General features: G+C 40.2%; 1 protein-coding gene across 16 annotated transcripts in view; it reads right to left on the bottom strand.

Annotated features, from left to right (window-relative positions):
* Window positions 1-2,551: 2,551 nt before the first annotated feature.
* Window positions 2,552-25,419, bottom strand: part of LOC109516230 (neurexin-1a) — a 193,625-nt gene continuing 170,757 nt past the window's right edge. For 10 of the 16 annotated variants that reach the window (XM_019870587.1, XM_019870597.1, XM_019870592.1 and 7 more), the window contains 2 exons: window positions 14,551-14,638; window positions 2,552-4,299 (listed from right to left, as the gene is read on the bottom strand). In XM_019870587.1, the coding sequence (XP_019726146.1) occupies window positions 3,995-4,299; window positions 14,551-14,638 (393 nt within the window). In that variant the 3' untranslated portion in view covers window positions 2,552-3,994. The remainder of the gene's footprint in view (window positions 4,300-14,550; window positions 14,639-25,419) is intronic. The other 6 variants (XM_019870588.1, XM_019870605.1, XM_019870594.1 and 3 more) reach the window with 1 other exon arrangement.

Genomic DNA, 25,419 nt, shown 5'->3' with positions numbered 1-25,419 from the left:
ATATCTTTATCGTTATCATTATTTTCATTCAGAGTTTGTTTCGTGTACAATTCACCAAGGGCACGGGCAAAGAATAGGAATCTAGAGGGCCGAGGGAAGCACTTTAAAACGGTACGTGTGAGCCACGATAGTTAACAGGCTGCAAAAGTGCGTCGCATGCCTCCGTGTCAGGCTGTTGCTCATCATGGCGTGCGTGTGTATGTGCGTGCGCGGTAACGGGTTGATCGCGGCAGGTTGGTTGATCGAAAAGTCGATCTTCGGTCCAAAATGTTTGGGCACCCCTGCCGTAGAGGAAAATTGTGTGTGACAAGCCTCAAGGCATGAAGAATTTTAGTTGATTATTTTATGAAACTGATTATATGAATGCGCGATGACAGTGATGCAGATGTAGAAAGCCATTGCCAATCCAAATCTTTATGGTGTTGACACTAACATTATAGCCACTACAGTAGCACATAGAGAGTAATTGATAACATACCCCCAGGATACTGTCAATTGACATAAAATCTAAAGGACATCATATTTGTGTTTGAAATGTTGGAGTACGGTGGACCGAAATAGAGCTAATGGTCCAAATACAAGAAAGTGCTCATGAAAACAACAATGGAAATCTTTAGAGTCATCCAATAATTGGACTTTTGCTGTCTAATGTGGAAATTGTTGCAAAAAAAAAAAAAAAAAATCAGTCCAATTATCTTTGTGTGTACCAGGCGTATCTGATCTGTAGAATAACTGCAGATTGTTCTGGACTACATTTATCATCTCCTGGGACTGCTGCCCTGATTCATTCCCCAAAAATTGTGTTATACTGTGAAAGTTGACGCTTGAATTAACGTGGGATCAAATGGGGGCGGGGGGGGGGGTGCATGATTGTGACTTGCACTAATTGTATGTGTCAGTGGCCTGCAAAGGTTAAAGAGGTTTTCTTCATGGTTTCTATATCCATATGCTGCTGAGATGAATTATGAAATCTCCTTTAGTTCCACTTAACTCATGTTAGACTTGATGTGTGGCACTTTCCCCTACGGAACACTGTACCAAGGATTCATATTACAACATAATAAAAATAACCCAAATTATTATGTGTTTTACTGTAAATATGTTTGTGGGAGCCAGCTGGGAATAGAAAAGGCAAACTTGTGTTGCTAACTTGGTAGGATAATAAGAAGTTTTGTCAGTACTGTACAATATGTGGGTGGTTATGTGAGTAAATTAAACTGTTAAGTGTTAAAACGGAGCATTGAATGAAAAAATTATTAATTATTAATATTACGAATTTATGATCTAATTTTTTTTGTAAAATGTAATTTCTGTTTAGTGGCTTTTACTGTATTTGCAGTCCTTTTCCAGTGCTTCAAACTACTAAATGATGACGCTGGTTTGATACAGTTTATCATAATAGTCTGTTGAACAGGTTGGAAACTTGGGTAGGCTTAATTAGAACAGTTCTAAAATGGTGCAGGTCCGATTTGGAGAAAATGTGTTATTTTGTGACGATGAGAAGTGTTGAATCTGATCGGATGGCAGTATGTGGGGTTCCTCAAGGGTCAGTCTTTGGACTCCTTTTTTTCAGTCTGTATATGTTACCATTGGTTCAAATGCTTCAAAATGCCAACGTTGGCCCTATGGCTATGCAAATGACATGCAGCTTTATTTATCTTTTTTTTTTTCCCAAATGACAGCTGTTCAGTTGATATGCTGTGTCATTCTCTAAAGCAAATTAACAATTGAATGAACCAAAATTTCCTTCAGTTAAAAAGTCATCTGGATCCGGATACATGTTTTAAGTAGATGTATACTATACTTAAAAATTGATCCACATTATCTTCCTTTGTGTCATCACTGGATGAAATAAAATTGAGTACATTTAATTAAAAAAAAAAACAAAACAAAACATTTTCAGTCCAGGTGGGGTTTGATTGGCCCCTTTGTGTACTGTAGTTGTTGTACATCTATGGTGTTTGAGTGTATTTACAATATGTCACTGAATGTAAGCGTGGGAGTTTGCTATCAGAAGTGGAAGTTAGGACGAAGCTTCAAGGCTTCTTGTCCATACAAACTTAAAGCAATAAACAGAATGTGTTTGGCGATGCATCAGATTCAAGACCTGTATCTGAGCCTCTGTCATGGTAACACTAGACACCAGAATGGTCTTTCGTCTGTAATGTTGAGAGAATGATTAGCATGAACATGGTCCCGAGTGTTGATTTGGACAGACAAGTGAAGTGGCACCTTATATGATGGGTGAGGTATTTTTACTCAGAAAAAGCTGTAGAAAAAGAAAAATGAATACCTTTATGAGCATGAATTAAAACTGAGCACTCTAATCTTTATGGAGGCAGAATATTTGTTACGGGACGTGTAACGGAACTCATTATTGTGGCCAGTGGTTGTATTGGTTGACAGGAAATTGGGAGATGTCATTAACACACTTTTAATGCATCGGTTATTTTTTATCAATTTATATTTGAAGCCAACTGAAAATAAAATACACTCACCTATTATAATTGACAGCCAAACATTCAAGAAGAAATGAAAGAGTAGACCACGGTAAGTTATAATCATCATTTATAGTTCATGGTCATTTTCCTCATACTCATTCCAAGTACAGGTCTCTGGTAAGCAGAACTGACGGACAGAATGACAGAACAAACACAGAACTGTTGAAATGGACTTGTGAAATCTTTAGGTCTTTGCAAGAGCATCGAGCACAGACTTGATGATGTTATAATGCCACTTGGAGACACAAAACAAATTCATTGTTCTTCATCGGTGTCATCATCTCCCCATTAGAATCTTCTTTTCTCCAGCACACTTGAGTCAGTCGGGTCATTTTGCTGGAGGAAGGCAATGATTCTCCTCGCCACGCACGTCATCGTGCTCATTCCTCTCCTGCTTTGAACTCCTTTGTGCAGTTTTGGGTGGGATACACTTGGCCTGGTTAGCATTTGTATAAAAACTATAAAGGAACATGTAAAAACAGGAAGGGGGCTGGAAACAAATGATGCAGATTTCTTCATAAAATGTTCTATGTCTAGCAACACTTAACATTTACATTTTCGTTCTTTTTGTTTGTTTGTTTTTTTGTCTTTTGATTTTTATTCCAAAAATGGTTTTGGAGCAGAGTTATAGTTTGCATCATCTATACAACAGGCTATAAAACACCACATTATCACAGTTCAGAAAGCACATTTAGATGTGGTTGTACTGTATATAAACATATGTAGTGGAATAGGATCATTCAGCGTGCATGGCTCCGACACGTTCACCTCTGAGACTTCTGAGGAAACTTCTTGCCTTAGACTTCACATGATGCAGAAACAAAGGCCTCCAGATTTCTTACTGGCACAATGGACATTTTGTTCTTCTGGAATCAAAATTCTTGTAAATGACACTGCACTTCAGTCAATTCAGCTCTTGGTCTGTTATGTTCAACCGAGACACGTTGGCAAGTCTGTGGACATCTGTCCTGCCTCTTTTTTTTTTTTTTTTTTTTTTTTTTTTCCCCTCTGTGGATTTGCTGTCAAGAGTCCTGCCTCTGTCTTCTTCAAATCAAATGTTTGCAACACTTATGTATGGCGCCATGTTCTCTCAAAACAAAACACCACAAACACAGACATGTTCAAATCAAACCAAGTTCATAACCCATCTTTGCAAAGTGCATCTGTGCTCCTGTGGTGGCCACCAACAAAGGAGTGGGATCATCCCGCTATTGGAAACAAGTCACAGATGGATTATGTTATTTGGTTGTTTTCATTTGGCTTCCACTTGGATGCCAGAGACATTTGTCCGTCCACATTCTTTTCCCAGAAAGTCTTGAGAATGGTTCTTCCTTCATTATATCTTCTTGTTGATTTGCAGAGCAATGTCTTCTTGGGGGAGAAAAATGACTAAATAAGGTTCAATTTTGTTATCATACTGTACACAATAAAGTCTTGATTAGAATTTTCCAACAACGTTCCAGTTGGTCTGACAAAGACCAGCACTTTGATAATCACACATAGTACTCCTTATCCTTGTTCTTCTTGTTCTTGCTGCAAGTCTTTGCGGGGTTGACCGCTTTCTCTTTGACAATCGAACCGTTTGACTGAGCCGAGTTGCTGATGTAGTTGCGACTCTCGTCCACGTGGTAGGAACCCTCGTCTCGATTGCGGTACTTGTACATGGCGTAGAGCAGGATGAGAATGCACAGAGCTGCGGCTGCTACGATGCCCACCACCATGCCTGTAGTACTGCTGGACTCGCGGAAGACCTCCGAGGAGTCCGGGAAACCCTTTGGTCCAGCACCCGTGGGATTGGCTGCCATGAGAGACAAAGGCAAAATGACTATTAAGGACTGTTTCATTTGTCATCAATTCAAGTAATACAAATGACAAGATTCACAAGGACCCCAGACAACATTTAGACAAACTGTGATGAGCCAAAGTTCACATTTTACATCTCATGGCAACAAGGCAAAACATCTTACAGGATTCATTACTAAACGACAAGGGAATGTCATATGTCTCTGAGAGGCATTTGATTTAGACCTTGCTTCCACACGGCAGAATTGACGGCATCCCTTAAGACCTTTACAAATGTACGACCTGAAGATACTTGCAGATGCTGCCTTCAATGTATGAGCATGTCAATTTCCCTTTCCAATCTAATTCGTGCAGCACATTATCCTGACGATATTCCCCAAATATAACTGTTCACAAATGGCAGACGGAAGGGGATATTCTCGAGAAGGAGGATGTGCGATCTCAGTGTAGAGATTTGCTAATTTTAGTCGTAAAGCTGACAAGAATTATGTGTAAATGATTGAGAAAAAAAAGGCCAGTTTAAGCTTACAGCTCATCAGGTGTTTTACAGCACGGTCATGAATGAGCGGAGGGACGTTAACATCTTCCGTAAATGCTACCGAGATGACTCACTGAAAACAAATCTGACAGTGAAAAACAATTCCTCAATAGAGTCAGCAATTTTTTCCAAAGACTGTCCTCCTCCTCTGTGTTTTGAACCGTTACAGCTCAATGAGGCATATTTTGAAAACACGTCAGCCCCCTGATATCATTCAGTCCTCCTGGCACATCTCACTGTGTGTTTTGTTGCAGTCATCAGTTCTGCTTAAGCTGTCATTGTTGCATTGGAGAAATCCAAACGCACCAAATGTGGAAAGGAAAGCACGGTGGTTCTGCCAGACTGAGGTGTAAAACACATAAATGAGGGATTAGGAGTTCAGAGTGTAGTTTTGCTGATGTACACAAACCAATAATAACATCTTGGACTGGACATCTGCACCGTTTAGTTAATGTTCACTAGTTGTAAAATATTTGTGTCACCCGGTTGGAGTAAAAATTCAGCAAGGAAGCCAAAACACTTAAATACAGGATTACAAAAATAAGATATGAGATGGAGAATGATGAATATAATGAACTACTTTATTCCTCTTCCTGTTTCAATCTACAATGCAATATAATAAAGATGTATGTCATAAAATAATGTTTCACGATGGTACACAGGCTGCAGAGCACTGGTGTTATTTGAATATTCCTCCTCAGGTGCTTCGCAACATTTTGATAGCAGGGTTGCTTGCATGTGAAAATTCAGTTAAAAACCCACAATATCAAGAAATTAATTCCTTACTTCCTCAGTTATGCACAAATAGAAACACAAACGAAATGACAAAAAATAGACATGCAAGAGGTGGTCCTCTATGAAAGTATTCAGATTGTTTGATCTCGGTTTCACGCTTGCGGGTTTGCCGCTAGTCAGGATCTCACTTTGGGAAAAAGCTTATTTTGACAAATTTACGAAATATAAATGATTTTTCATGCTTTTTTTAAGTGTTTTGTTTAATTACTTTGTTTGTGACATGAACTTATTTCATTTGGGAGTTTTCTAAAATTACTTCACTCTTGAACTTTAAAAACAAAACAATCACAACCCCCCCCCCCCCTGCTTTGACTGGTTCAACGCTAGCAAATGCACACAGGACAAACAGATATGTCTATTTTAGGTAGTGCTCATCTTTACTAAAATAAAAATGTGGAATGAAGACCGGAGAGGGCACAAGTTCCCTGGGCTGTCTGGTTGGACAATGTAATCTTCTCGTGCCATACAACAGTCATGGGCAAGAAGCGATTTCCTTTGGTGTCCTGAGTGTGACTGAGCGTTCAAACAGATTAGCTCTGCTCTTTACATGGGCGCTTATTCCGTGGGACAGGTGTGAAGAATGCTCTCACTTTGTGGACAAAAGCTGGTGTTTGAAACGCCTCTTAGTCAATGAAGCTGCAGGTTAGCTTTCTACTGTGTCTGCTATCAACCTTTGCTCAGGGTCAAAAAGTACACGAGAACTTTAAAGGCCTGTACAGTGAGGCCAAAGTTCAGAGTTTCTTCATGTCTAGATCTGCTTATGGCATTGCTTTCTAACAGACTGTTTTTGTACAAACCTTCGATAGCTCAAATCAATCGACTTCATACCTGTCAACCTCGGCTAATAGCTGCCCTTATAAATGATTACGATTCCCCTTACAAAGCAACAAAAACCCGTACGTCGGCTTACCGCGCATGCGCACATCATGCTTCATCAATCCGACCGTACGCAGTGATGAAAAAAAATATACAATTGAGGATTACTTTTGCTGGTTTGCCGTGACAATAGTAGCGATCGGCGACGGCATTGTCGTTGGCTACCAGTAGGTGAGACGATCTGGATTTGAGCCAAAATGGTCTTTGTGAGATTGGTTCACAATTGTTTTTGTTTTCTTTTTTTCCCGTATAAAAGTTGTAATATGCCGTATATGATTTGAAATGATCAAAAAACGTATAAAATATGGGGTAAACGTACAAGTTGACAGGTATGCGACTTAGTCTAGTCGTGCCTTTTTTCGTGTGGATTCTTTGTTTACGATTGTATTCCTATCTTATATTCTATAGTATAGAATATAAGATAGGAATACAATCGAATATAGTATAGAATCTATACTATATTCTTTAGCATATCAGAATACAGATTCAGTGTGCTTTGTAAATTTAAATGACAAATGAAGCATATCAAGGATTATTGAAATGTTTTTTTTTTTTTTTTACTGTGACATCTATCTATGCCTGCATGCTTGCATATGTGGGGTTTGGTGCTGTGTGTGGCATGCAACAACTATCGTACATTCTTTCATCCATTCATTTTCTAATCCGCTTATGCTCACGAGGGTCGCATGCATGTTGGAGCCGATCCCAGCTGTCTTCGGGTGGTAGCCGGGGGACACCCTGAACTGGTTGTCAGCCAATCGCAAGGCACACATAGACAAACGACCATCTGCGCTCACAATCACGCCTAGGGACAATTTATCCATCCATTCGTTTCTGATTCGCTTATCCTCACAAGGGTAGCGGGGAATAATTTAGAGTGTTCCATTCACCTATCACGCATGTTTTTGGAATGTGGGAGGAAACCGGAATACCCGGAGAAAACCCACACAAACACGGGGAGAACATGCAAACTCCACACAGGAAGGCCATAGCCGGAATTGAACCGTGCACCTCTGCACTGTGAGGCGGACATGCTATTCGCTCGAACACCGTGCTATCATATATTCAGTAGCTTGTATGGAGAATTTCCATTTTAAGATAATAATAGAAAACAATTACAAACATTTTCCAAACTCTCGAAATCCCAATCTTATTATCACTTTATATGTCTGCAGCTACTGTATAAAGGATTACTTTCAACAAAATTTCAATTACTTCCCTCTCACTTCAATTCAAGTGAACAAGGCACAGGTGAACATGCTCTTAAACACAAACAATAGGGAAACCAGAAAATCTCACTGTTATATCCCATTTAATATCTTAAACAAGAATGTTATGTTGAGCTCAGTAATTAAATGATTAATACAGCATTTAGTGCAGCAAGGGGAGCTTTGCTCTGTGCCAAAAGATTAGCATTCATTACAGCTCATTACTACGTTTGCTCTCAGTGTTGTCTATCAAACTACCTGAAGGCATTGGGGATTTCATTCCAAGAGTATGAGATCAATGACGGATATGGTGGTTACAGACAATTTTGGAAGCTGCGTGTTTGGCAGTAAACCTTGGGCTTTGTTTCCCTCGTGCTGGCCACAGTAATGTGGCCAGCACAAGGCCTTCCAGACATTCTCAGACCTCAGTCAAAAAAACATCCGGCTGTTTGTTCATCAGCCCTCTAATATTGACTCCATTTATGAATAATGGGTCAACATCCTCACCTCCAACTCACCCAGGGGTAAAATCAAACATGAAGTAGATGACCCTAAAACACAGTGCTTTTTGCAGCATAGCATGGGGGGCACTTGTGAAGCACTCACAGTAAACTCAAGGGGGTTAAATGTTGTGAAAAAGCTGCATAATAACCGAATCCTTCCACTGTAGTTGCAGACATAACTGATAATTACAGTATAACACTAAATGGATCACCCAAGGTTATTGCGAGTTTCTTCTCACATGCATGCTGGGATTCCTAAAGATGGGGTGCACAGGGACAATTCTTAAATGGTATTCTCCAATATCAGAGCTGCACAATGCCAGCTAAGAAAACGGTAAAAACTTTTTGGGGTCATCAATAGTAAGATGCACTGAAACGCGACAGCATTTAAAGCCCGAAAGACACACAATTAAATCCTTACTTCTACTGTAGTCCTCACCGAGACATTCCAATTTTAACAGTAAAATGCCTGTTTGGCATTTCCTCTTATTTGAGCCACACTTGTTTGGTGAGTTAAAAGCCAAAAAGACTCCGATTCCTGTCAACTAGAATTTCAACAACAAATGGCCCACAACAAAGACTATTTTTCCTCATTTGTCGCCAGCAATGCTCTCATTCGTTGGGTAATTGCTAAGAGTCTGCTGGGTGACAAAGCAGGATGAGGCAAAACATGGCGGTTGCTTCAGGTCTGTGCTTGAGGTAACGAAGCAAACAACACTACTTAGGATTTATTGAACAGCCACTGCGGGCTTTCCCCCCAACATTACTACCCACCCGCCACCAATTGCCTCACTTTTTACAACACAGGGTACCTGCTTGGCTGAGCAAGTCAAATTTACACACACACACACACACACACACACAAAAACACCAGCACCGTAAAGTTAGAATGATAATAGGCTGCACGGGTTCAGGGAACACATGGACAATTGCATGCACTATCAAGTTCTGAGTTAGAGCTACTGATAGTGTAATTCTGAGAGCTATTGAGATTTGGCAAAAAGAGCTGCAAGGGACAATGTTATGTGGATGTGGCCTTCATTAGCCTGCCACTCTTTAACTGGGCAGCATGAAATGACATCGCTGATAAACTGGTGAAAGGTGACTTCAAATTGCTCAACTTTCCTCTATAACCATTTTGCTTCAAACAAAAAAAAAAGCAGATGTAGAAATAGAGAAAAATATTTTGTTGGTTTGTTATGTTTATACCCTCCATGAGCCATCACTTTATTGTGGTGGAGGATGTTTGAGTGTTCCAATGATCCGAAGAGCTAAGTAGTCTGGGGCTTGACTGTGTGCTTCTGGCACGGTCACATATGGCAAAATTGATCCAGTTTTCCCTTGCCCGGATGCAAATTATTGGGGCCGCCCCCTGGAGCCAAGCCTGGAGGTGGGGCTCAAAGGTGAGCGTCTGGTAGCTGGGCCTGCGCCCATGTATCTTGGCCCGAAAGGACAACGAGGGTTCCCTTTCCCATGGGCTCACCACCTAAGGGTGGGCCCAAAGGGGTCGGGTGCATCGTGAGCCGGGCAGCGGCCAAAGGTGGGGACCCTCTTGAGGATAAACGGATTAGAAAATGGATGGCTGGATGGTATTGTGGTAGGTAATTTTTAAGGATTTGGGCTTCTAGACGGATGGTCAAGGGACAAAAATGTATTAATGATAACTCGCTGTGAGAGAGTTGCTAAAGCACTTGCTGGCTAGTGTCAATGTGCCCTTGAACTGTTCTCACCCACAGCTCAAGTGACTGTTTATGCACCCCTTTCACTTTGAATCACTCCTTCCATGCCCACGTGCTTGATCTGCTTCTCTCTGTGGTGTTCAACTGTGCAACACAAAACATAGAGCAGCATGTAAACTAAATTTCCCCTTGAGGGATTACAATGAGTATAATAGGGAGAACACCGCCTGTTTTAATGCTATGGCAACACTGTACTGCTTTCTTGAGTTGGTGGACCAGGCAGGACACACCTTTTGTTGGGTTTGTAGTTTAAAGAGCAAACATGCGTGCATGTATGTTGCAGTAGTGTACCTGATCAAATACATATTTATCGTTCAAGTTGTTAGTGACAATATATAAAGGTAATTTAAAAATGAAACCTTTGACTCCTTTTACTTCACATTGAATTAAATATTGGATCTTCATAGGTTTGCTGATTATAACTGAATAATGCTATAACGAGGGGTGTCAGAAAGCTCCGGGACTGATGTCACTACAGATGTAATTCAAATCCAAACAACAGACTTCCTCTATTGAAGTAATCCCTCTGGAGTCGAACACACTTCCTAAGTCGTCTCGTCTAAGAATTCATGCACGCCTTGAAGAATTCTTGCAGGATCCTGTTGTCCATGTCTTCAATGCGAGAGCTTGTGACAAAGGAAAAACATCAGACAGAGCCAGGTTGTATAATTAGGGAGATTGTGGTAGCACGGCAATGTCTTCCTGGCCAGGAACTATCGGATACTCACGGCACTGTGAGATGGCACATTCTTTTGTCACATTGAAGCAGCTACGAGTTAACCATCACAACTCTCATTGCTCTCACTCATTGATCAAAGCAAACACAGCAGGGTCGGTTTGTAGACGTGCTAATTAATTATCTGGATCACAATTTGTGTTTGAAATATATTTATGATGACGTCAGTCCTGGAACTTTTCTGACACATCTCCTACTGTAAAAGGTGACATCCCCTCCGTCCTTTTGTTGCAAGTTATTTATAAGGTAAAACTTGACACCTCTAGATGGAGCCTGCAAGCGCGAAAACAAAATTCGAATACTGGTGCTTGTACATAAGATGTGCCTTGTAGAATGTATTGGCTAACGGAAAAGTGGGAGTAGCACACCGTCAGCTGGGCTCCGTTGGCCGGCTCTTCAACACATTGGTGTTATTTAGTCAGATTAGCGTTAGAGCATCTGACTTCACATATCCCATCATAATCACGAACTGTCAAAAGCATCACATAGTGGTGATAGAGCTCAATCTGCTGACAGGTCACTGTATCAGCTGCAGTGGAGCCAAAACACTTATTAAATCCCTCTTTAATTATCAGAGTGTCCTCGAGAAGTGTACTTGTGACATGCTGGCAGTACGCCCGATGAGAGCGTGTGAGTGAGAAGTGGTTGAGCTCACGCTAATGGCGGATGATGAACAGAGAGTTGAGCGAGCATGAAATGAGGTCCTTCTGAAAATGAGTTAAAGGTGTTTCATTTAGCCCCGCTAAAGGTATGGTGTAATTTAAGCCTCTGTCCAGAGGAGCTTCCACAAGAGGATGATTTATTTGGCATTAATTGCACAAGGCTGGTGATGGGACACTTGATTACTTTTACTCTTACAAAATAGATTAGAAGCTTGCAGTTTTTTTTTTTTTTTTTTAACCAAAAGACTACTTCGAAAGGCAAACAGTAGTTTTACATTCTATGATGACAAAAGCTGAATAATGGACTCAAGTTCTTGTCAGATGGACGAATCGGACGTGTTACTGAAGTTTTTGACACAACACAATTCGTGGACTGTCAAAGTGTGAAGTAACAATTCTATTTAAAAAAAATATATGCAGAAGTCTGTAAGTGCCATTTGGTAAGAAAAGTACAGCCCTGCCTACTTGCAGACTGCCTATTACTGCATCGCTTGACTAAACCGGTATTACATAACACTCAGTGAAAGCACCGGTAAATGTTGAATCGCAGAAATTGCCAAGTGCCTCATGCAATTTGCTGCCATTACTGTTATGTCCATTTAATACAATTGTGAGCCCATATGTATTTCTATCACATGTCAAATAAGCCCTCAAAAATGGCTACGCACATGGTCATCATGTTGTAAAAATGCCCATCATTGTTGTGGCAGGTCGGTGTATATGATAATTAACTAGTATCATCTCTATAATGTTCATCATCACATCAAACACTGAAATGTGAATTTCCCTTATTCATTCTAAGCCATTATCGACCTTGGCTATGCGTCTTCTCTCAGATAAGCAAAGTCTTCTATGCCCTACTTAGATTTATAAACGGACACATTGTGTAAGCATCAACGTCAGCACATTCTAAAGATGAGTGGGTGAAAAAAGGAAAATAATTGAAAATATAAATATGGGGGATCAGCAAAGAGGCAGCCTGACAGTGAGTGTGAAATCCTGTTTTCTTTCAGAACACACAGGATGAGCCTGAGATGGCATAATCCTCAATGAAAAAGTATTGGGGAAAATACCAAAATTGCACAGGATATGAAATAAAGCTCAATTTTCTTTTAAAACAATGCCGTGCCATAATTCCTCCTGGCTTGATGAATTTACCAGTCGGTGAAGAGTATTCATTTGTTACTTGATTTATCAGTTAAAACTAGACTGTTCTCTTTACATAAGTGAGTCTATTGAAGTAAACATCAAGCGCATACTGCAGGTAGTTCATAATATAGCACAAAGAAAGATGTGTTTGCAGAAGAACAAAATGGACGTGATTAACCTTGGCCTGCCAATTGGCAACACTTCAGCTGAGAATAAGGACAAAAGGGATAGTTTGTGATAAGTAGAAGGCTGCATAAATCTCAACATTTGAGTTGAAGAAGATAAAACTTTGAAGAAGACATCATGTTGTTCTTCGAATATAATGCAGAGTGGGTGTTCTTTGTTCCCTAACAATTACTACTGTACCGTTTTTGTCGGCATTACCAGCTGGTCTCAAACCTGACAAAGAAGCACAGGACATGCTTGCAAGGTGACTAAATCCCGTGGGTAAATGCTTCAGTCGTTTTTTAAAGTAGAGAGAGAGAGAGAGAGAGAGAGAGAGAGAGAGAAAGAGAAAGAGAGAAAGAGAAAGAGAGAGAGAGAGAGAGAGAGAGACTTATGTGCATTCTTTACACTGCTCTCTCCCATTCTGCCAATGCGCGCTTCCCAAATTAGTCAAATAAGGCTGCTATTATAGTACACATGTTAGTATTCCTCTGTGGCTTTTGGAACCAGGAGAAGGATTCAATTTGTTGCTACATGATCTAATCACAGCGGGCTTAACAGGTGATAAGCCTTTGCTGGTGCTCCGGAGTTTTCATGTTTTCAGGAGGTTACAGGAATAAAATAGGGCAATGATTACGTTTAACCAACTGGTATGCCCCACTTACTGCTAGAGTCTGACAGAAAAACGATCGAGTGCTGACCTCTGAAAACAGATCGTTCTCGTTATTGTTTAGCTCTTGGCCCCAACAAAAATTCCTGCATACATGAATAGTGAGGCCTTGGCGTGATACTAAAAATGTGAGAATATGGCTTCCTTTTTGGAGCGTGAAGATTTGCAGAAATGTGATGATGCCATTTTGCATATCTTGCACCCCTGATAAAACTGGGGCTAAGAGATGTGCGGCATGAGAAGAAAATTGGATGGCGCTATTGTTGTCACCAGACCCCATTATTGGGAGAAGACAGAAAGGAAAGTTGAAAATAATTTAGCGGTGGTTTGATAACCTCACACTGATCAATAGAACCTCTAGATGGAGTAGGTCGTCTGGACTTAATTGTTTCCACTTCTTTCGCATCAGTTCAGAAAGCCTTTAAAATCCCTCTATTCATAGGTTTAGCTATAACGCCTCTCCTTGCTTGGAAAGGTAGAAGATTAAACATTTGGCAGCAGTGCAAGCTGATATAAAACATTGTGTGGTAAATAAATCTTTCCTTGAAGTTTGTGTTTACCGGCAGCCTAACAAAGGCTGTTAGATCCATGCTGCTGTTATTTCTATTTAGAGTGGAGCATCCATCTTTGAACTGTAGCTCATATGAGCTTTATTGCCAGAAAAACCAACAAAAAAACCCCCAAGAAAATTACGCATGGAAAAACAACGGGATTAATTCTCATCACAATTTGCAGGTTAATTACCAACACAAGACAATGTCACATGTTGATGATCAATGGGCTCTCACTTAGATAGGGCTTTTCTACCTCGGGTATTCAAAGCGCTTTACACTGTTACCTCAATCATCTACTGATGACAGAGGATCAGGAGCAAAACTGGGGGTTCAGTATCTTGCTCAAAGACACTTGGACATGGTCGCAATGGCCAGGGATCGAACCACCAACCTTTGGGTTGGGAAATGACCACTCTACTACTGAGTCATGCCTTCCTTATAACATGCACGCCTAAAGTGAGATCGTGTGACCAAATATGTACAAAGTAGGTGAATGGTCACAAAGATATAATGTTAACACGTTGAGTAAAGCGCAGTTATTGTTCAGGAGAACTTGCGCCATGTTCTGAGTGTCATGGTGTGGGTGAAATACAGCACAGACAGACAAACTGACACGGCCATAGAGAAATAGAATAAAAAAAGATGACTAACCTAACCCACCTGAGCTCGGCTCACAGGGATCGATGTCCTCATCATCGCTTGGACACTCTGCCGATGCCACAAGCATGTCCTCGCTTGTCTGCAAAGAGAGCAATACGTTCACAGTTGAGCGGTGAGGCCACGGAATCGCACAGGGGTTACTGACAAAACATTCAAACCGGTCGTATACTCCATGAACACGAAATCGGATTATTGTGGAACAGCAGAGGCGACAGTTCTGTGCAACCAATATCAGTTCTAAAGCTCAGTGTCTGTCTGTTGGATTCAAAATGAGAGACTAAACAAAACTGATGGATCATCATTCTTCCACCGTAAACACTTTCCAAGGCATTCCACATTATTGTGTAATGTTTGTCTGAAACTTCACGTTTGAGCCTGATTTTCCGAAGCATGATTGGCGCTCCATGGTTGGTTAAAATGTTTCATGATGGCACGCTACTACCATCAAGCTTCAGTATTATATCACAATGTCAAAAAAATCTGGGGCCTCTGAAGATGGAAGTACAATACACGGCATGCTGTATTTTTGCATCACAATGTGTTTGCGAGTTGGATGAAATATGTTAAGGAAATGAAAGATGATGTCATTTAGTCTCACGTCCATTAGGATGCACGGAATCTGATTTTGGATTATCTTGACATTTGGAGTGCAGCCGAACATCATAAAAACTCTGGGAATGATCCATCAAAGGAGATGTGATGAAGAGCAGTTCTTGGAGCGGCTGGCCGGGGAAGTCCGTCCAAACGTAAATGTAATTTTCTGACGTACAGTGTCAAGTATCCAGATGGTGTAGCAGTCTGATTCAAGAGTGCCACATCCATCACTTTAGCGTCATATTTCTTTTTTTCTTCCCTGGCGTAGGATGTTGACATGTTACATTCACTGGCAGAAGTTTGGTGGAATCATGGAATCAATGCTCTCTCGCTCCTCTTCCTAACTTATCACAGCCCTCTTCTCTCCACCTCCCTTTCTCGTGTTCCTTTTCTTGAGATTTATGTGGAAGAGGAGGCGTGGAAGATGTCTACCACGTAGGTTAAATCACCGCACAGTAAGCTTTTGTGGAGGTGTATGGCTGTAACACCACCGCCACGACCACATTCTATTTATTGCTATTATCAATTCTGGCAAGTATAGTGACTGCAATAGCATTAAAAAATAAGTAGGTGAATCCATTTCATGACTTCATACCCAAGTTCATAGACGTAAATCTACCTAAATGTTTTAAACTCAATGTATATTGGACTCAATGTATATATTTGAGATTATTGACCGGTCCAATTATCTGTGCTGATATTTGGCATTTTGACGCATATCGCCATTTCATATTCGCATCAGCTTAGTCAAAATGTTGTGAGCTAGCTGTACCCTTTATTTTGTTTGCTCCATGCTATTTTTGTTTGAATTTTAAAACAAATATATCTCCTATCAAAGTTTTTTTTTTTAATTGTACAAGTCGCAAATGTAAAAGGCTGTTTAATAAACAAGCTTAAAGCCATTTAAACAAAGTTAAATGTTGACGTTTGTCCGATTTAAAATTTGGACACAAATATTATCGCTTTTACTGCAAATGAACGCTTCAAATATCGGTTATCGGCCTCCTTAGCCAAAGCTTCTGAAACAAACATATCAACCTTTCTCTAGTATGTCTTACTACAGAAAACAACAATTCCCCTAAAAATGTCAATGGTTGTATGCATACAGTACTGCATGTACAACTAGTTAAATTGTGCCTTTGAGCCACTTTTACCATAAATATTCTCATCAGTACATCACTCAACCCATGTTATGCTATAAGCCTCTACATCACTACTAAAATGATTTGTCATGTGACAAAGCATCCTGGGATTGGAGTGTAGGCCAACATTTTGATGTGGTCATGACATCGAAAGTCCTAAACATGGCAAATTCATGGTGTCCTCATCCTTAGTGGAGCTTTTCTTTCTTTTTTCTTAACATACAATCCATCTACAGTCATAGAAACTGGCAAGTTTCCATTGGGTAACATATTTTTTTACCAAAAAAGAACACCCAAATCTTAAAAACAAAGGTATTAAAACACACACGCGCGCACACACACACACACGCACACACAAAACATTCAGAGATTTTTCCAACCCTTTTCCAACAATACTATACAATTCCAGTTCATTAGCTGAATTGTGTTATTTTTTCCAATCTAAGCAGCATAATTCACACAAGAGAAATGATCCTATACTTCTAAAGTGCTAAAAGCAAAGCAAGTATCATTATTCCAGCAGCAAAGTGCTGAAGCCCTGGTGGAACAAGGAGAGTAGCTCATTTAATTGCCACTAGTCTTAGCAACAGAGAGCACACTCCAGTGGGATCTACGCACGCACGCACGCACGCACGCACACACACACATACACACACACACACACACACCCCAGTCACACACACACACACACACACCCACACCCGCACACACCCACACACACACGCACACGCACACGCACACACACTCACACACAATAAGAAAAAAAAACAAGAATAGAAACCCCCTTTTAGCGCTCATGTAAAATGCATGAAGATTTTCACAGTCTCTAAGTACACTGTCATGTGAGATTATTTAGGTGTTGGTGGACATTGTCAAGATTGATCAGAATGAAAACTATACGAACAACAGAAGGTTATACGGTGACCCTGAACAGGCAAGCAAGTGTGGAGTGAATATAGGCAATCGAATTTGACTTAGCGCAAAGTCTTCCATTACCATGGCTTGATTTACACTACATGTTTGAAATGGGCCAATATTTTGCTCTTAAGGGGCATATTTGTGATGGCAACATAGAGGCAAAAAAAAAAGCACACGGAATGGGATTTTCTCAGATTTGAATGCAGCCTCTTACAAATGTGTATACAATGTGGCACATGAAACAACCCGCAGGTCGCCCAAATTGTACCTCAATTACTTGACAACACAGAAGTAAACAATTATTGTAAACAATGAATACAAACATTAACTGTTACATACTTTTTAGCTGGCCCCCCCACCCATTAATATAAATGAGGGTAACTGCAAATAGCAATTAATTTCCTTGTTTAATGATGGTCCCACCGCTAACGTACCATATTTCATTCTCTATGCTTCTTGCTGAAGTTTAAATTTACGGTGGGTGTTTTTAATATTTATTTGTGCTTTTTATTTCATTCAATCTTTTATTTTTTTTTAACAAATCTGTATTTTCTGCTGACGTTAATGTGCCCCTGGTCTGAATGTCCTCTGTAAAGCTTAGTCAGCATTCAGTAACTATTCAACAAGGTGACTTCATTATTTTGCAGAACACTACACTTTCTTTCTTTCCATGAATTCGTTCCCATTTTCATTGCACGTGGAACGAGAGTTGTTGTTCAGGGTATTTTGTGTTCCGATGCACTGGTGCTCAGAACCAAGAGAGACTTTCAGGGTGATAACCTGTTGGCGCACCTCTGTGAGGAGTGATAGCTTTTCACGTTGTTGTCTTTGTAGTCTAATTTGATGAATACTCTTTGGCACCCGGCACGTCTCTTTGGAGACAAGCTCAAAGTCAGGAGGACACAAAAGGCATCTGAAGGGTTTATCTGATGCACGCTTGTGTTGTCCTACTAATGTATTCCACCGAGGATGCTTGTTGTTTTTTTGTATCCCTTGGCAAACCCTGTTTTTATCCAGTCTAAGGTCTTGTTGTGCAGGGACCTCTCGGATTGTACATTTGTACGTAGCTGGAAAATGTGTTGACTCAAGGAGGATACATTATTTCAATTATGTAGTTCCACACATACTCTACAACCACTTACATTGCGAGGGCAGCTGTTTTATGAACAAAACCATACATTAAGTCAAATTATTACTAGTTTCCACATGAAACATATAGGTAGCCTTTAACAAATGCCAAGGCTGGAACGCATGAGCAGATGTGGCTTATAGACTGATCTTTGTCTCAGGTTTCTGTTCCATAACTCACACTCATTTACACAATCCAAAAGATGGACAAACACGTACTCCTCAGGGCTGTTTTTTATTTCAAATCATGTAATCATAGTCAATCAGACCTTAACCCTAACCAGACAAGGTCCTATTTCCATAATATATTTCACGCTCATATGTCATCTTGTATGGCGCTTTCCACAAATCCACATTTGACACCAACAGAGTACTTTTTAGTGCGTTAGTATCACCACAAGTGATTTTACAGTGTTACAAAGCATATGGGCAAGGTGTGAATTTCTATCACAGATGGCATGTGTTAACTAACATATTGCATTTAAAAAATATCCCTACCGCCCAAAGAAGATGCAAACATTTCTTTTTAATATGACTAGAAAGGCTAATTTAAAATACCATTTGGGCTTGCATATGTCTAATTACCTTTCATAACTATAATGAGGTGGAAAGGGGAAGGGAAACAAAACACATCCAAACTAGATTAAAACACCCTGTTGTGTGGCAACAGGAATACATCCTCTGTTTCTTTTAATTGACGTGGTGCGGCTCGGTTCAAGACACACAAGGTTCTACTATGTTAGGAGCTCAAAAAATGTTCGACTGTATGTCACCAATCGGATAGTGCAAATAAATAAATAGATGGATAGATAAAATCACTCTAAACCAAAGGTTTTGCTTGCTACTATTTCTCTCGGCTGGAAATGTTTGTGCGTCCAGTTGTGACAGTGCGCTGTCTGGACTAAACGGGATGGGCTTGGTATCTTGAGCTTCGTGTTGGCAGCAACACATCATTAGTGCCCCAGTGAGAATGGTACAGCAAAATCGAATTTCTTTTGTTAAGACGGAGGCCGAACAAATCCATTCTTCCACTTTCTTTTATACAGAATAGTAAAAACTGAAAGCTGTGCTAAACCAAATTAAATTCAATGCTAATATCAGTAAATTGTGGCCATAACCGATGAAGCCCACTGTAGCTATCACAACGCCTGATGACAACTTAGCAGCCTGTAACTGGGTCGATGGTGTTGAATAATTTAGTCCCAGATGCTCAATGGATTTCATCGGAATAATGAAGGCGAGAGAGCCTCTCAGACTGTGAGGTTAGTACAGTGCAAAAAGCCTGGCCTTCGCCCACACTCTTCCTGCTGCCAAGCTGTCAACATCACAGACCCACACATTCAAGACGATATGAGTCGCATTGTCGCAGCAGTTCATAGCTGATACATCATGTTAATAATACATAATCTATATATAGAGCATATCACCGAGAAGCTAGAATAAATCGCATTTGACAAATAAAGAAATACCCTAAGCAAGGTGTTTACAGGCTGATAATCATTGTATAGCTCAGGGCAGAGTGAATAACAATAGGGAAAACCCATCAGGGTAAATATAACATTAGTCACTTTCATCGTCCTCATTTCCTATATATCACATGTCAAACTCAGTCACACAGAGCGGGGGCTCAAAGAACACTTTAGGGTGGTGGGCCGAACAGGATGAGTTTTTTCAAAATCTAAACGGGCAGCATAATAAATTATTCATCTATCAGAGACGCATCAGTTCATTCAAAGAAGAGGCTACTTATTTAAGGAAGAACTAGTCAATATACCAACGTAACAAGAAGGGAAAACATAATTTCTAACTTAACACAGCGGAATAATAAACAGCAACCAATGCTAAATATAAACAGGAAATTCTTTAAAAAATTGTTTCAATGCCGCTAAGCATACTTCAAAACTAAGCTACCAGCTAGTTTACGCTAACCAAGATACATGGCATTCGAGCCGTGTATAGACAGAGCCAGAATGATTGGGTGTAGTCTTGTGTTTGATAAAGCCTGGCGCAAATGAGGCGCCATCGATGCTCGTCACCATCCACGCTTGGTATTCAGTCATTCGCGCCTCGTGTGTGGGGGCGTTCATTTGAGCGCGGATGGTGCTGCGTTATCAGCGCAGAGTATCCAACATGTTGGAGAGTATCCAACATGTTGGATACTCTGCGATTTGAAATTTGGCGCTGCCCTGTCAGTACATTTCGGAGCTCTGAAAGATAAATTATTTGATATTTGGCAAGATTAGCCTTGCCTTTACATTGTCAGGTCCTAATCATATAAGGACACGCACAAATGGGACAAGCCAATGCATTATCTTGCAGGAACACTTCAGCCTTAAGATCACTTGAATCTGACTCTGAGGCCGCCATCTTGAATGGTCTCATGATCTACAGTCCATATTTGACAAGATAATCTCTCATTTGCTATCGTATACAGTCAAACCTCGGTTTTCCAACATCTCTGTTATCGACCAAATCGGATTTCGGCCAGGAAATTTGAGATTTTTACACCTCGGATTACAACCGAAAACCGGTTTTCGACCAAACTGAGCAACCCGAATACGCCACTTGACTCCTCTCGGTAACTTTCATTGTTTTTTTGGTTTTTCCCAAAATTTTTTTTTTTTTTTTTTTTTTTTTTTTTTTTTTTTATGTCTGCGTAGTGTATTAGCCCCTAATCATGGGCTAATAAAATAGTTTCGGATTTCGAACAAATCACTTTTCGAAAACCGAAGTATGACTGTTTATATATGGTTTGTTAGATGCTGATAATTTGGTTAGCAGCAGTGCTCAGCTAGGCCCATGTAACAGTGCAGCGGGCAAAGTGAGGCATCTATTGGAGAGAGACACTTACAGTACTTGTTTCATTAACACTTCAAGTCTGTTGGACTATGGGCCACTATTGGAAGAAATATGGAATAAATCATCAGATACTTGGTGCTGCCCAAAGAACTGATCCAAAAATCCAGCATTCCTCAAAAGACAGTAAAGTCTGACTAATCTTGATGCCTTCTCCCTTTTGCAGCATTCAACTCAAGGTGGGCCACGTAATTACATGTTGTTTCACTGTGTAATTTGAGATATCGTCCCTTTAGGGAACTTTGCTTTATTTATAGCCAATCAGCAGTTCCTTCAACTGGACTTCAGGCGGAGTATCAGGGTAGGATATAAACAAAAGAAAAAAAAATAGCTTGAGGCTCTCTATCTCATCCCTTGGTACCATTGCGCTCATGTCTTGCCATACATCTTTCTGGGCCTTTTAAGTCACTGTTCCCAGACAAGCTAACAAGGTGCTGGGAGGCAGCTTCATACACCCGGCACACCCAATTTCATGCAGCAGTGGAGGGACACACACTTCCAATTCACTTGGTTTTGTGACATAAATGCAGTAAAAAGGAGCTCAAAGCAGGAGTATATTGCTGATACTATAAAAAAAAAAAAAGGCATGGAATGAGCAAACATTGTTCTTTTGGACTGCAGGGACGCATGCATGTGTGCGCTTATGAGTCGTGCTTCCCCTCAAAACCCAAGAGCACGACTGTGAACGGAAACCTTTTTTTGTTTGTTTTTTCATAGCATTCTCTGCTTCGTGGAATTTACGAAAGTCCTCCTCAGAAACCTTATCAACTATTGTCTAGAAAGAGGCACTTATAGAGTGTAAATGTAAATTCCTCAGCATCTATCGAATTTATGTGGTTGTGTATGAGAGGAAACCACATCAATGGCTATTTCCGGGACAGAGAATATATCCCATTCACCATGTCGGTAAGAGATATGGTTTGGAAATATTCTAAAAGGTGAATTTTCAAACCAGCTCTTGAATTCAATTTTATCAGTCAGTGTATGTTTACCAAGTATGTTGAATAACTTTTGTGTTAACTGCCTGAATAACATCTTTGAATGTAACATCATATGGCTGAGCGCAGACAGAGCAAATTGATCCTCCGGCATGTTGATTACAGCCTCAAGCAGATCATTACTTCTCATTTCTTAGCTAATTGCTGCTGTTGCAGAAATGTTTTACATCAAATTTATGAAGCCTACCTCCAGCTATTTTTTTAATCATTTGCATCTTTGCAATGCATAGCGCATTAAACATTACACACGATATTTTGCCCCCCTTACTCTCAGTAACACACGACTCAGATAAAAGTCTCTCTCCACTGGAGTATCCCTCCCCCGCAATACGCTTGGGCATTTTTCCTTATCTGAAATCGAATCTGGAGCTCTGTGTGAATCCCTCGCTCACCTTGGTTGTAATCTCCTCCAAGAGAAGAGAAGTGCCTAGTTGGAGTCACAAATTAAGGATACGTGAAGAAATGTAAGAAAGAAAGAAAGAAAGGATTGGCTTATAATCACGTCTAACAAACTCATGTCGTTTGAGGAATCTAGTTCAGTGTCGAAAGCTAAAAATAGAAGATAAACCCAAACATGCACAAGTGTGTTTTAGGAGAGAGAAAAAGAGAGGAATGTGCCACTTAGATACAAATCGTTGTCTTTCTGACTTGGGTTGATTCTTGACATGCAGTCTCAGTCCCTCATCAGGTGACACGAACAAATTTGTCATCCTAATATAGATTCCTCCATGACGGAGATAAATCTACTGAAGGCTCAAGTCCCATGTGTAATGTTAAAAAAACAAAGAACAAAAAAAACAGAGAAACCAGACCAAAAGAAGAAAACAAAGAAACGGAAAAGCTGTTTTGCCCTCCAACAGTAGGTTGAGTCTTATGTTGCTCCCAAAGAGCATCCATCTAATCAGGTCCTTGCCTCCAAGGTTTTCTTCTCCATAGAATGAACACCAAAAACAAGAATGAGCAACTTTGTGAGTCAGCAGCACGAAGACAAGACAATGTGCATTTTCAGGCACCACTTCCCAAACAGATCTTTGACTGTGCATCATGGCAGATCTTGATTTACGTTTTTTTTTTAAATTTATTCATTTTAATTTACCAAGACATGAATTCTTCTGCCTCATTAACCAATGACAAGCTGTAAGAAGACACTCATTAATATACCGGTATTAAAAAATTATCGTCTTGAAAATTGTGAATCAACACTTATAGGCAATCATTTTAATAAAAGGAAGGAATACTTCCTGGCACAATTAAAAATACGGTACTTTTTACCAGTATTTCATCAAAATGCCTTGTCAAATTAAGAGCTGCATGAAGACTGTGATTTTTCACCTGATTTAGGATCTGATTCATGACCATGTCAGCACATGGTGACCCATTTTCCATGTTTGAAACCTCTTGAACTGATGGTGCACATAACATGAAATCAAGGTGCCATTCAATGAACTATTGGGCTCTTACAGATTGAATTACTATGCTGCTCGTAATGCAGTCGGTATGGTGCATTAAATGCTTATTTGTGTAAAAGCTCATGGGATTTATTTAATTATGGGTTTTACCCAATGTTTAAATAAAACATTCATTTCTCCTTTGAGTGGCACACGTTGAAATATGACAGCAGAGGTTTTAAACATAAGCTTTTGAGAATGTACTGTATATCAGCTTTTTTTTTTTTTTTAATGATAGGAGTGTCAGTGGAGTAGTTGGCACAACGCTCATATTCATAATAAATAAGCCTCTCTAACAAGCGCTCTCTCATGCTCGTTTCCTCTGCAAATCATAAGAGCCGGTGCCCTGTGAGAGGACAAAATGGTCAATAAAACATGCTGTAAAGTGTTAGTCTCAATATCGCTCTGTTATAAAACATCACACACAAAATCACTTAAGTTTCTTTCTTGCCATTCAAACATTTTAAGTAGGACAATCTCTTGGCCTCTGATATGCTACCGTGCGAGAACCCAAAGGAAGATTTCGATTTTGGTTTCTTTGAATAATGAAAAGCACAGAAAAAGAAAAGAGAAAACAGCAAATCCTCGAGCAAAGCAAATGCAATCCTATTCACCCTGCTGATTGCTCTGACTGAACGGTGTATATATATCAAGTCATGAAAACACGTCAATGCGTGTTGATGTGTGTGTGTTCAACGCTGTTAGTAACGCACTCATGTGCCTCACTGTGTGTACAGCATCATAGTAAAGGCTAATTTCCATAAGTGCCTCTGGTGACACCAAGATGATGGATCTAGTCTGTCATGGGGTGCGCATGCTGCAGGCCAGGGACGGTCGCAGCTCCCCTGCCATATGTTAGCCCTGAGTGGGCAAGAGGGTGTGACCGGGCCTTAGGCACACTGAGGCAAGATTACCGATTACAAGTCACGCCATAGCTGACGATCAAAAACATTTTACTATGATATAACAGAGTATCCTATGTGATTGGCTGGCAAATAGTCAAGGGTGTATCATGGTTCTTGTCCAGTCAACTGGCGTAGCGCGACCATAGCGAGGACAAGTGCTATTGAAAATGGATGGACGGATTGGATAGAGTTTTGAAGTACTACAATATAATTGTCAGATGTGAGTGTACGCCATATGAGGCAAAGTTGGTTTAAAGATGTACAGAGACAAAAACATATTTATTTTTTTACCTCTCAGGAAAATTAGAAAATGAGCTCGAAGGATGGTCATGTCTGAAGTGACAATATACATCTCAGTTCTCCATTTCAGGTCTTGCAGTTGTTGAGCCATTTTATCGAGATCACGAAAAACCCCCAAAAACATCTTGAAATACATTCAATGCATACTTAATAGTTCGCTTTCAAGTGGCAATAGCTAAGAGTGACTATTATGTTTAAAAATGTAATGTCAGATTTCATCTCAGGCAATATTAAGACCAAATAATCCGCAGGTCTCTTATCTTATAAATCTGCATTTGAAGAGTCTGCACTGCATAGGTTTAGTTGCTTGAGGAGTGATTCAAACTCAGATAAAGCTCGGGTCTGAAAACCGGAGCATGCAGGATTAGTGTTAAATCTAAGATTGCAGCATTCACTTGTAAAACGATAATCCATTCCAGGACCAAGACAATCAGAATGATCCCTAAGGGCAGATACTGTAGGTATTGGATACAAGAAGTGCATAGATGATTATAAAAAAGGATGGGTGAAACACACTCCAGTTACCAGGTTATCCACAATAAAAGATTATTGACACATGGGGATCTATGCA

Source organism: Hippocampus comes, unplaced genomic scaffold (genome assembly GCF_001891065.2).
Source record: "Hippocampus comes isolate QL1 unplaced genomic scaffold, H_comes_QL1_v1.1 scaffold76, whole genome shotgun sequence".
NCBI lineage: Eukaryota > Metazoa > Chordata > Actinopteri > Syngnathiformes > Syngnathidae > Hippocampus > Hippocampus comes.
Note: the sequence above shows the minus strand (reverse complement) of the source record. Positions and strands in the feature narration are given on the sequence as shown.